Source organism: Jaculus jaculus, chromosome 9 (assembly GCF_020740685.1).
Source record: "Jaculus jaculus isolate mJacJac1 chromosome 9, mJacJac1.mat.Y.cur, whole genome shotgun sequence".
NCBI classification, from domain to species: Eukaryota; Metazoa; Chordata; class Mammalia; order Rodentia; family Dipodidae; genus Jaculus; species Jaculus jaculus.
Genome location: NC_059110.1, coordinates 70,750,476 through 70,762,756, shown reverse-complemented (window position 1 = coordinate 70,762,756; position 12,281 = coordinate 70,750,476). Strand labels below are relative to the sequence as shown.

Genomic DNA, 12,281 nt, shown 5'->3' with positions numbered 1-12,281 from the left:
CTCACTAAGAATGCATAGACTCCAAACATGATTGCACCTAACCTACCCTGAACACACAGGCCCCAAGTAAGCCAGATGGAGCACACAGGCCCCAAACACACCTGCACCTCACTATCCTTGAATGCACAGGTCCCAAGCATGCTGACACCTCACCTGGTCCACATTCTGATATCTCACCCTGTCCCAGTACACATGTGCCAAGCACGCCTGCTCCTTAAGCAAGCTAGTCCAAGTACACAGGCCTCAAACACACCTGCATCTCACCCAGTCTAGTGTCCAGGCCCTAAACACACCAGCAGTACATTCATTTTCTTAAGAACTTTCTTAAGAACTAAAACAATAAAAGCAGTTCCATTTTTTTACCATTTGATATGGTGACTCTTTAATATTTGCCAATCACATAGCTAGGAAATTGTATAGAGAGAATAACTTCACATATTTATTTGGGTTTATTGGCCATTTTATCTGTCTGTTCCTGTTTTTACCATTTTTTTCCCCGCTAGATTATTTGCCTTTTCATAATGATTTTAAAGGACCTTTTAGGATTGTCTGACTAGTCACCCAAAGCTGTATATGCTACCAACACTTCCTGCTAGTTTTTAGTTTGTTTTTCAATTTATGAATGATGTCTTTAGTTATGCAGACATGTAAAACTCTAATGTACTTAATCCATGTGATTTCCATCCTAATAGCATGTGTCTGTCTGATGGAGACGTGATAGGATTTGACATGGAGTGGCCACCTATATACAACAAGGGGAAACTGAGCAAAGTTGCATTGATTCAGTTGTGTGTGTCTGAGAGCAAATGTTACTTGTTTCATATTTCATCTATGTCAGGTTGGTATCTCAGTTTCTTATTTATCTGGCTGGTAATTGTAACATATCAATCTTACCCATGTAAAAATAAGTTCTTTCATTAGCTGGTGCATCTCTCACCCATGATACTTTAGAAATTATGTTCTATCTGATTCATTCACATCCCTGATTTATTCCATTTTCATGGTATCTTGTGAGGTACTGATGTTTTTCCTATTAAAGAAGAGACAATGAAGTTTAAAGGGTCTGAATGACCAGGAATACATGTTATTACTAGCAGAATGGTATTCAAACTCATTTTTGCTTGTCACTTTTTAACCAGAACTTTTGGATTTAGGTAAGAAAATGTATAGTTAAGGTAAATCAATGTTTCTAAATTTAAGCTTAATATAAACAAAAGTTGAAAATACATATAGAATGAATAAGAAGTAGAGCAAGTCCAATATACTTAGTAGTATTATAAAAATAAGAATAAAATGTTTTAGTTTTCCCCCAGGGATTAAAAATGTTACTTGAAAATGAAGCAATTATGAAGGCAGGTGTGGGAATTGAAGGAGACCAATGGAAACTTCTCCGGGACTTTGACATCAAGTTGAGAAGTTTTGTGGAACTGACAGATGTTGCCAATGGAAAGGTAGAAGTGACATTTGTGTTATTCTAATAAACGAGGTAATTTTGTATTTCACAAGTTGGTGAAAGTTCCATTATAAAAACCTTCAGTTCTAATTCATTGTTTCAGCATATAGTTCCCTAAGCAAAATTCTTTCTCTTTACCTGTTGACTCACTTATTTCATATACTTAGAAACTTATAGACTACATTTTAAGTTTTTAAAAATGCATTTGAATTAATGCTTTTTCTTTTTAAAGAATATAGTATAGTTATTGTGATATAGCGCTCTTATACAAGCTTGATCACTAATTCCATCTTTCATAAATCGAATATTAATGAAATTATTAAATTCTTCTGTTTAGCCAAGTATTCACTTGGCTGAGGAAATAGCATTCTGACTTATTCAATTTTTCTCCCCTGTGAACAATAATTTTAAAGCCCATGAATTTTACACATAGTTTGGGGAAATTTAAAGAGATAAATTCTTAAAATATAATGAGGTTTTAGTGATAGAAACTTTTTTGAGGGTATCTCTAACTTGTATTTCAGTAGAGCTTTCCCAGTTTTATTTGGATCTGGCCATTTGATGGTATAGGAATATCTAACAATAGAAGGAAGTAACCTTTGCCATGTTGCCTTTTTATTACTTCAAGCTAAAATGTGCAGAGACTTGGAGCCTCAATGGACTGGTCAAACACCTCTTCAGGAAACAACTTCTAAAAGACAAGTCTGTCCGCTGTAGCAACTGGAGTAATTTTCCCCTCACCGAGGACCAACAACTTTATGCAGCTACTGATGCTTATGTATGTACTTGAAGATCTCTAGGTTGGGATTTATTTTTTAACCTTACCCAAAATTACTTTAGAAAAATTTTATTGAGTTTGTAATATTAACTAAAAATTGTTTTGCATTAAAATTTGCTTAAGAAGACATTAGGTGAAATCCTCCATTTTAATTAGAAAGTACTAATCAGTATATTGGTCAATGCTATTTTCATTGTCAAGAAGCTAAATAATGTCCAATTTTTTAAAAAAATATTTTATTTTTATTTATTTACTTGAGAGAGAGAGAGAGAGAGAGAGAGAGAGATAGATACAGAAATAGGTAGGTAGACAGAGAGAATGGGCGCGCCAGGTCCTCCAGCCACTGCAAACGAACTCCAGACGCGTGCGCCCCCTTGTGCATCTGGCTAACGTGGGTCCTGGAGAATCGAGCCTTGAACCGGGGTCCTTAGGCTTCACAGGCAACCGCTTAACCATCTCTCCAGCCCTCCAATTTTTATGTAAAAGAAATGTCAGGGTTGGAGAGATGTTTCAGTGGTTAAAGGTTGCTTGCTTGCCAAACCCCTGTTTTAATTCCTCAGCACCTACACAAAGCCAGATGCACAAAATGGTACATAGGTCTGGAATTCATTTGCAGTGACAGGAGGCCCTGGTGTGTTCATATCTTGTCTTCTTTGCCTCCTTCTCTCTCTTAAATAATATGTAAATACAAAGAATATTTAAGAAATGTCAATTTGCTGAAAATATGAAAGATTTGACTTACTAGGCACCAACAGTATTAATGATGTATTTTATTTTTTTTATTTTTTTTTGTTTTTCAAGGTAGGGTCTCATTCTAGCCCAGGCTGACCTGGAATTCACTATGGAGTCTCAGGGTGGCCTCGAACTCACTGTGATCCTCCTACTTCTGCCTCCTGAGTGCTGGGATTAAAGGCATGCGACACCACGCCCGGCAATGATGCATTTTATTTTTAATTAGTTAATTTTCTTTAAAAATTTATTTTTTTGATTTTTCGAGGTAGGGTTTCACTCTAGCCCAGGCTGACCTGGAACTCACTATGTAGTCTCAGGGTGGCCTCACAGTGATACTCTTACTTCTGCCTCCAAAGTGCTGGGATTAAAGGCGTGTGCTACCACGCCCAGCTTTAATTATTATTATTTTTTTTTTGAAGTTAGCCTAGGTTGACCTGGAATTCACAATGTAATCTCAGAGTGGTCCAGAACTCATGGTGATCTCCTACCTTTGCCTCCAGGGACTGGAATTAAAGGTGTGTGCCACCACACCCGGCCTTTGATGATGTATTTTATATATAAGCAATTCAGAATAGGAATTATTAAAGACTTTGTGTATTGAATCTCGTCTTAGTCCTTGCATTTATATTTAAAATGTAGAAAAATTACCCCCAAATTTAGCTGCTGCTGTTAGATACATTTTTGTGTTCATAAATTTATACATTTTGAAATTTGGGTTTATCTTTATATACAGCACTATTGACGATGTATACTTTAATTTAAGAAACATTGTTTGCACAGTGAATTTCTTTTCCCCAATTTATAATTTTCTTGATTGATGAATATCTTGTTTCCTATTTTGTATCTTTTTTTTTGTCCCCGAGGTAGAGTCTCAGTCTAGCCCAGGCTGGAATTCACTATGGAGTCTCAGGGTGACCTCGAATTCACAGCAGTCCTCCTACCTCTGCCTCCTGAGTGCTGGGATTAAAGGCATGCACCAGCACACCCGGCTTTTGTATCTATTTCTGGAAGTAGAATGCCTTTAATTTGTAACATCAAAAAAATCACTTTTGTTAGAAAATAGGGTGATGGGTTTTTTTTGCATGCATTTGTGTGTATGCTGTGCATACATATATATTTGCATGTGTGTGGGTACACAGGTGTGCCAATATGCATATATGTGTGTGAATGTGCATAGAGATGCCAGAGGTTAATGTCAAGTGTTTCTCTTGATTGCTCTTCTTAATTACTGAAGCAGGGCCTCTCTGATTCTACTCTAGCTAGCCAGCTTGCCTTGAGCTTCCACCCCTCATCTTCACCTCCCAAGTGCTGGGATCTGATTGTAGTCTAGCTACACAGGTTGCCTTGAGGACCCCCATCTCTACCTCCCAAGCTCTGGGATCTGAATTTCAGTCCGCAAGCACTTTTATTTACTGAGCCACCTCCTCAGTCTCCCCAGCCCCAGGGTAATGGTTTGATAAACAAAACTTGAAGCTAGAGAAGTTCTTTTTGGTGTGTGTGTGTGTCTGTGTATGACAGGGTGTTACATAGCCCAGGCTGGCCTTGGACTCACTTGGTAGCTGAGACTGGCCTTGATTTTCCTGCCTTTATCTCCTGAGTGCTGGGATTATAGGCTATATTATTATTTTCTTGAAAAGCCAGTATAATTTGAATGTTTCTATTAACAACAATACCTAGGAGGAGGAAGTTTGTATACCAGCTATCATTCTCAGCTAATTTTATGAAATATAAAGAAATGGAATCTGAGAGAAAAACAGATTTTTCTTACTAGTTTGTATTATGTTGCATTACATGAATACATTTTTAATTTGTATACCTGGGTGATTACATGAAGACATAGATCTTTGTGTAACACAGTAGGTTGTCATCTGTTTGTTGTTGTGTGTTTGGGGACTCAGATTTTTCTAGGAATGTGACATACATTTTTATGTATTTTATCTTTAACTTGGTCTTTATTTTTCTGTTTTTCTATAGGCTGGTCTAATCATTTATCAAAAATTAGAAATGTTGAGTGCTACTGAGAAAACATTTGCTATAGATAAAGGTATGTTATGATCTAAAAGTATAAGATAAAATATAAATTTGCTGTTTTATGAGATTTGTTTCCAAAAATATAATATTCACATTCTTATAAGATATTTATTATTACAACTTGTTAAATGTCTGCATAATGTTGACAATAAAGTAAAATCCATCAGAATCAAAGATTAGAGTTTTAGATACCTTCTTTGTTATGTGAAATCAGGACTTAAATTGTTTGAAATTACTATTTTAGGCTTCTAGTATTGGCATTTAGAGTCTTTGATAACATTAGTGAGCCATTCATCTTTTCCCCATGCTGAAACTCCCACATTCCTGCTATAAATATTGACAATGCGCTCTCACTTGCATGTTCTCTCTCTCTCTACGTATATACACATATATATGATGCTTTATAGTGTTCTAGTTTAAATTGCTAAATTTTTTCTGCTAGTTTTCATCCTTCAACTTCAGTGCTCTTGTCAAATATTTTGGTATGGTAGTGATTACAGAAGAAATTGAGCACTAAAGTGGATAAGCATGACTTTGTTGTGTGTTCCATAGACTAATGGTAACATCCCAGACATGTAACCTGGCTAATGTCTGGTTTCCCAAATCTGGAATATATATAATAGCATAATACCTCATGGAATAGTTGTATGCACTAGGGGGGGAAATGTTCAAGCACCTACACTGAAATGAATTGTTACATTTGTTGAGCATTCCTAATGCATAATTTGAAATGCTCTGAAATCTGAAACTATTTTAGTGATGACATGGTGCATGTCACTGGTATTTGAAAATATCTCATAGAGATAGTGATCTTTAAGGCAAGACCTGAAATAAGAGCTGGCACATGGTAGTGGAAGTATAAGGGGAAAGTATTGGCACATGAAATAGCATGTGCAGAGTTCCAGAGGTAAGAGATATGGAAAGGAACTGGTTAGTATGGCAGGGTAAGCAACATATAAGAAACAAAAGAAGGAAAGAAGATAGGTTATGTTCTGAAGTTTGCATTTCCTTTTAAAAGCAATTGAGAGATTTAACCACAAGAATGAAGTGCATTATATTTAAAACAACAAACCAACCAACCTTGAACTGTAAAGTACAAAATGGATTTTAGGAGGGCAAGAGTCACATTGGGAAGACCTGTTGGAATACTTTAACCATAGACAAGTGAAAGGAAATAATTACTTGAATTGGCTATTTGTGTAGGTGGTGGGCAGAAGTGGGTAACTTCAAAATGCATTTAATAGAGATGCAGAGTCAGCAGATTTGGAGTGATGATGGGAAGCATATGCCAACAATCATTCCTGTGTTTTGTTTGACATAAATGACGGGGATGAAAAACATGGGTGGGGAAGAATAGGATTTGGGAATGAGGTCTGTTAAAGGAGAAAACCTCTCGTAAGTAAAGGGAGGTGGCCTGGAGGCGTTTAGGTTTTCATTCAGTGGACAGTTTGAGATAAATTGGTACTAAGAGTCCTAAGAAACTCTTACTGTCTAATGTTTGTGTGGAGGAGGGGACCTTACAGGAGTTGACATAGGTATGAAAAAAAATAGGTAATTTCACATGCAGAAAGCCAAGAGAACAGGTTTGAAGTAGCAGGATGTTGTTTTAAATTTCACTATAAGTTTGAGAAACTGAGAATCTATATTAGATTTGGCAACATGGCCATTGTTTGCAACCTTCTGTGGTCGCTTTGGTGTTTTTGGAAAACGCTGGAAAGATGTCTCAGTACTGAGCACTCAGCAGGGCCTTAGTCTCAGTACTTAGGCAATTTTGAGTCTCCCTAGTAGTCCCTGCCATATACAGGAAGAAGCTTGGGGCTGGTGAGATGGCTTAGAATTCAAGGTGCTTATCTTCAAAGACTAAGGACCCAGGTCCTATTCCCCAGGATCCACGTAAGCCAGATGCACAAGGTGGCACATGCGTCTGGAGTTTGTTTGCAGTGGCTAGTGGCCCTGCTGCACCCAATTCTCTCTCTCAAATAAATAAATACATAAACTATTTATTAGAGAGAGAGAGGGAGAATTTGGATTTTAAAATTCACAAATAGCAAAAATTTGGTATGGAAGTAGCTGAAGTGAGTTGGGCATTCAGTAAGGTTTTTTTTTTTTTGTTGAAATCTTTTTAATAAAGGAGACTGAAACTATGACCCCTAAAACTATTTAAGATATTTAAATGTGTGTGTGTGTGTGTGTGTGTGTGTGTATGTATGGGTGTATCAGGGCCTCTTGCCACTGTAACCAAATGCAAGCTGCTTGTGTAACTTATTTTTATTTTGCATCTGGATTATATGGGTAGTTTGATAGTTGAATCCCAGGCTAGCAGGCTTTTATAGGCAAATGCCTTTACCTGCTGAGCCATCATCTTCTCCCCCTACCCCCCACCATCTGATTTTGTGAAGTGATTAAGTAAAATCTCTACTTTAGTTGAAAGTTAATTTTGATTCTTTTTCTAGCAGAGGAAACATTACCTGGTGAAATGAGGAGGCAGTTGATGTCAGTCTCTGAAGAAGCGATGAATCTAGCTCAATATTTTCCTGATGCATGTAAAACATTGGAAGATCCACAGAGGTTAAATTTATTGTTTTTATTAATACTGTTATTCCTGCGTATGAAGAATTAATTCTTCATTAGGGTAGACTCAGAAACTTGCTTTAATATAATATAAGGTCTCATAAACTGATAACTGATATATAAACTTGAAATGTAGCTTTCCAGTTATTACATAGTACATCTGAACAATCTAAGGCTTTCTGTTGGCTTTGTAGGATGTTTCATGAAAACCCTTTTTTTTTTTCCCTTTGGTTTTTTGAGGTAGGGTCTCACTCTAGCCCAGGCTGACCTGGAATTCACTATCTAGTCTCAGGGTGGCCTCAAACTCATGGCGATACACCTCCCTCTGCCTCCTAAGTGCTGGCATTAAAGGCGTGGGCCACAACACCTGGCAAGACTTATTTTTAAACAATTATTATTTTATTTGTTTGTTTGCATATGAATGTGCCAGGGTCTCTTACCACTGCAAGAACATCAGACACTTGTGCCACTTATGGTGTCTGGCTTATATGGGTGGCTCAGGAATTGAACCCTGGTTGGCAGGCTTTGCAAGCAAGAGCATTTAACTGCTGAGCCATCTTCCCAGCCTCATTATTTTTCAAGTTATTTTTTGTTGTTAAAGCAAAACAAGTATATGTTAAGGAAGACATTTAGGGTACAAGGCTGTCCTTCTGTTTGTGAGCATATTTATATTTGTAGTTTGATCACTTGAAATTTGTAAGTAAAAACAACGTTTAGGCTAAGCTCTTTTTTTTGTTGTTGTTATTGTTGTTGTTAAGAATCTCACCAGGCATGGTGGTTCATGTCTTTAATTCTAGCACTTGGGAGGCAGAGGTAGGAGGATTGCTAGTTAGTAGAATATTAGAAAAATGCATTCAGAGCCAGGCGTGGTGGTACACGCCTTTAATCCCAGCACTCAGGAGGCAGAGGTAGGAGGATTGCCATGAGTTTGAGGCCACCCTGAGACTCCATAGTGAATTCCAGGTCAGCCTGGGCTAGAGTGAGACCCTACCTGGAAAAACCAAAAAAAAAAAAAAAAAAAAAAAAAAGAAAAAGGCATTCAAAATTTAGACGTTTAAAATTGCATAATTTGAGATGGTTGGATCAGATATTCTATATAAATTAATGGGCCTTTGGATTCCAGGTGTTGTATAACCAACTCTTTCTAAACCAGATCTTTCTTTGCTTATTACTTGCTAAGTGACTTCTTTGTTAGATCTCTTCTAAAAGCATAAAAGCAGAGATGTTCTTAAAATGTGAACACTTGCAATTGTAATAATATAATTTGGGGGTAAAAGTACTTTGTAGAAATATGAAGCACTTACTTGGGGTAGAAAATACTGTGACTGAAAAATGCAGTATAAACAGGTTTTTTTTTTTTTTTAGATATTTGTTAGAAATGTATTCTGTCCAGAATTGGATAAAATAGTACTATTGATGTGCTTCATATTTGATTAAATTGATTATCAAGGAAAACAGGAAAAGGCATAACAAGTTTGGGACCAAATGCTATTGACTCTCAGCAAGCATGCATCAAGTGCTGTAATCAAAAGTATCTAACTGCTGGAGAGTAGGCTGCCAGCCATAAGCATCTACAGGCACTAGGAAATGAACAGGTTTAATCCAATGGTCTTCTAAGTAGAATTCATTTTAGAAAGCTTTTATTAAATAAAAAAGTATTAAAACTTGTTTTTATAGTAGAATGCTATTTAAGTTGAATACGTTTTCTTCAAACTTTTTTAGTGTTTCTATAATATTGAAGAATATTTCAGAAAACCTGTATACACTGAGGAAGATGATATTTGGTCCTACAAACATCAAGACTAAACTGAAGCCTAGCAGTAATATTAATTTATTAGTAGAGGATTCAACTAATGCTAGAGAACAACAGAAACAAGTGGGAGAACCTAATGTTTTTACTCAAGCAAAAGAAGAGACATACAATTCACTTAAACATAATGAAGTTGAGGCACTTAGGAATAAAGTGAAACAAGAAGATGAATTTGAAGAAGAAATAAAATATAATATGTTGCAAGAAAACGTAGACAAATCTTCTTGGATGACATTAAACATTTCAGAATATGAACTCCAAATTTTAGAGCAACAGGCTGAAGAAAGAACTTTAAGTGATGTTCCTTCTCAATCTGCTCAGGTACTAAATAAAGACACTCTTTATTCATTAGTGGTTGGCTGACTGTTCTGCAAAGGGCAGAGTCAATATTTTAAGCTGTGTGAGATGTAGTCTCTTGCAACTATTCAGACCTCTTGTGTTGTAAAAGCAGCCATAGGCAGATGTAAGCAGATGTGCATTCTGTGATCCACTGAAGCTTTATTTACAGAGACAGCCAGTGGACAACCTTTAGCTGTGTGCCCTAGTTTAATTTCTTAGCTTAATATAATCAACAGTATTGATGAGGAAGATTTTATAGTATCAACAGACATTTGTGGAATTTTTTACCTTTCTATTTCCTAAGGTTTTTACATAATAGAAAACGGCTTTTTGGTGAACTCTTTACTGCAATACTCTTCTACACTCAATTTTTATAGATAGGTTCTTCAAATAGAAACTTTTCTCTTGGGCAAGAGGGTTTTTTTTTTTTAATTTATTTATTTATTTGAGAGTGACAGACACAGAGAGAAAGACAGATAGAGGGAGAGAGAGAGAATGGGCGCGCCAGGGCTTCCAGCCTCTGCAAACGAACTCCAGACGCGTGCACCCCCTTGTGCATCTGGCTAACGTGGGACCTGGGGAACCGAGCCTCGAACCGGGGTCCTTAGGCTTCATAGGCAAGCGCTTAACCGCTAAGCCATCTCTCCAGCCCGGTTTTTTTTTTTTTTTTGAGGGTTTTTAATAAACACCAGACTTTTTTACTCTGTAGTAGTTTTTACTGTCATTTGGAGAGTTCAAACAATATTTTTTCTAAATTTTATAATTTTTATTAGCTTTCAAATTAAGATGCTGATAGTCTCTGGATTTTATTTTTGTCTTTTAGTATTAATTTTTAGATTTTTGAAAGTAATAAATAAGATTGTTTACTTACTCATTTATCTATTGGAAATGAAAGTCTCAGTATTAAATAAATTCTATTTTAGCCACCATTTCTGCTGAGAATGTCAATGTATTTTGTTTTGAAATTGTTTTTAAAATGTTCCCATTCCAACCATTTGTGAATCACATTTCCTTTTGGTGATATCTGCATTACTTTAATTCTGTAAAAATTTCTTATTAGATATGCACTTTACAGTGATACATTTTATGTAACATAATTATGATCATGATTTGACTGACATCACCTGTACCATTTATTGCCATTTTAGTGTGTAATATTAGCATTATTTCTTTTATACATTTAAGGCCCCATTGTAAAAGTAACAACATTTCTCTCTTAGTTTGAAAAAAAAGAACTCATTTCAAAATCTTCTTAGCTTTACCTTAGCATGTTAATTAAAGAAATATTTCCTTTTCCCACTTCCATATTAAATATTCAGCCTTTTGGATTTTTTTCTACATTTCTTCTCGAACTTCTTGTGTGAGGATCCCCATTCCACTGGCTTCCTTGGGATTGCTGAGTGATTATAAAGATTATTCACATCCCAATTTCACCAGTGGACTGAGTGAACAATATATCTTGCACTTTTTCAAATGCATGTAGATGTTCCTGGTAAAACATTGAGATATTTAAAGATATTACAATGATTGTATATTAGCCTTTTACAATGTTTTAAAAAATGAATGGATGTAAATAACATTATTCTTGGCTTTGTACAAAATTGTCAACATTGAGAAGAGGTTCTTGTACTTACAGAATGAGACAGTATGATATTACTTAACCACAGTTTAATTTTTTATTTTGTGCTCTCATTTAAAGTGCAGATTTTGTTTCATATCTGTTTACCTAATTTGCCTAGCAATATTTGCCCTTTCTTTTAAAATCATTTTTCTCCTTTCCCTTTTATGTACCCATAAACATACATACACATCATATATTTACCTGTTAAAAATGAAGACAATATCTGGTGAACAGAAGCTTTGCTTTGTGGAAAGAAGGGTATAAAATTAATTATACAGGAAATTAATATTTGTAATACCTTTTTTTTTAAAGAATGCATCTCCCAGGGATAATGAAAAGGATTCATCCTGTCTAATTGAAAGTGATGAAGATTTAGAAATGGAGATGCTTAAGGTATGTTTGAAATGATCAGAAAGTTCTTTCAAGTTCCTTCTGAAGACCATATAATTAAGTAAAATAGGTAAGCTAAGTCTCCCAACAATGAATGGAAAGCAATTCTTTAATATTAATGACAATATTTTCCAGTTCATATTTCCTTTCATAGTCCATGAATAGTGTTTTAGCTATAATATCCTGATTTTTAAATTAACTTTAGATTCATGTTCCTTGTTTTCTCTCTTTATTGTTCCATGTTATTTGAATAGTGAATAAGCTCTTAAGCATTGCTTTTGTTAAGTTTTGTTTTTATAAATTCATTATTCTCCATTCTTTGGTTGAAGTTTATTGTGTTTTATTATCAAAGTTGAAAATAGTATGAGATAGAGAATATGTGAGTTTCTTAGCTTCTTTGAAACTAATTGAAAGTTATTATTTAAGGTCTTACATAGAGCTTGGTAATAGAATCTGGTGTTCTGTTAAGTATTTAGTAAATATGAGCTGAATCACAGCTGTATTGCTTAGTCATTCCTCTGATGAGTCTGTTCAAGAGGATGCTTGTGGACTTCTA

The 12,281-nt window shown here is 35.5% G+C and overlaps 1 protein-coding gene across 6 annotated transcripts in view; it reads left to right on the top strand.

Annotated features, from left to right (window-relative positions):
* Wrn (WRN RecQ like helicase) overlaps nucleotides 1–12,281 on the top strand; it is a 179,887-nt gene that overhangs the window by 43,277 nt on the left and 124,329 nt on the right. For 5 of the 6 annotated variants that reach the window (XM_045158707.1, XM_045158706.1, XM_045158704.1 and 2 more), the window contains exons 4-10: nucleotides 693–838; nucleotides 1,303–1,451; nucleotides 2,082–2,231; nucleotides 4,938–5,007; nucleotides 7,448–7,562; nucleotides 9,288–9,696; nucleotides 11,648–11,728. In XM_045158707.1, the coding sequence (XP_045014642.1) occupies nucleotides 693–838; nucleotides 1,303–1,451; nucleotides 2,082–2,231; nucleotides 4,938–5,007; nucleotides 7,448–7,562; nucleotides 9,288–9,696; nucleotides 11,648–11,728 (1,120 nt within the window). The remainder of the gene's footprint in view (nucleotides 1–692; nucleotides 839–1,302; nucleotides 1,452–2,081; nucleotides 2,232–4,937; nucleotides 5,008–7,447; nucleotides 7,563–9,287; nucleotides 9,697–11,647; nucleotides 11,729–12,281) is intronic. The other variant, XM_045158705.1, reaches the window with a different exon arrangement.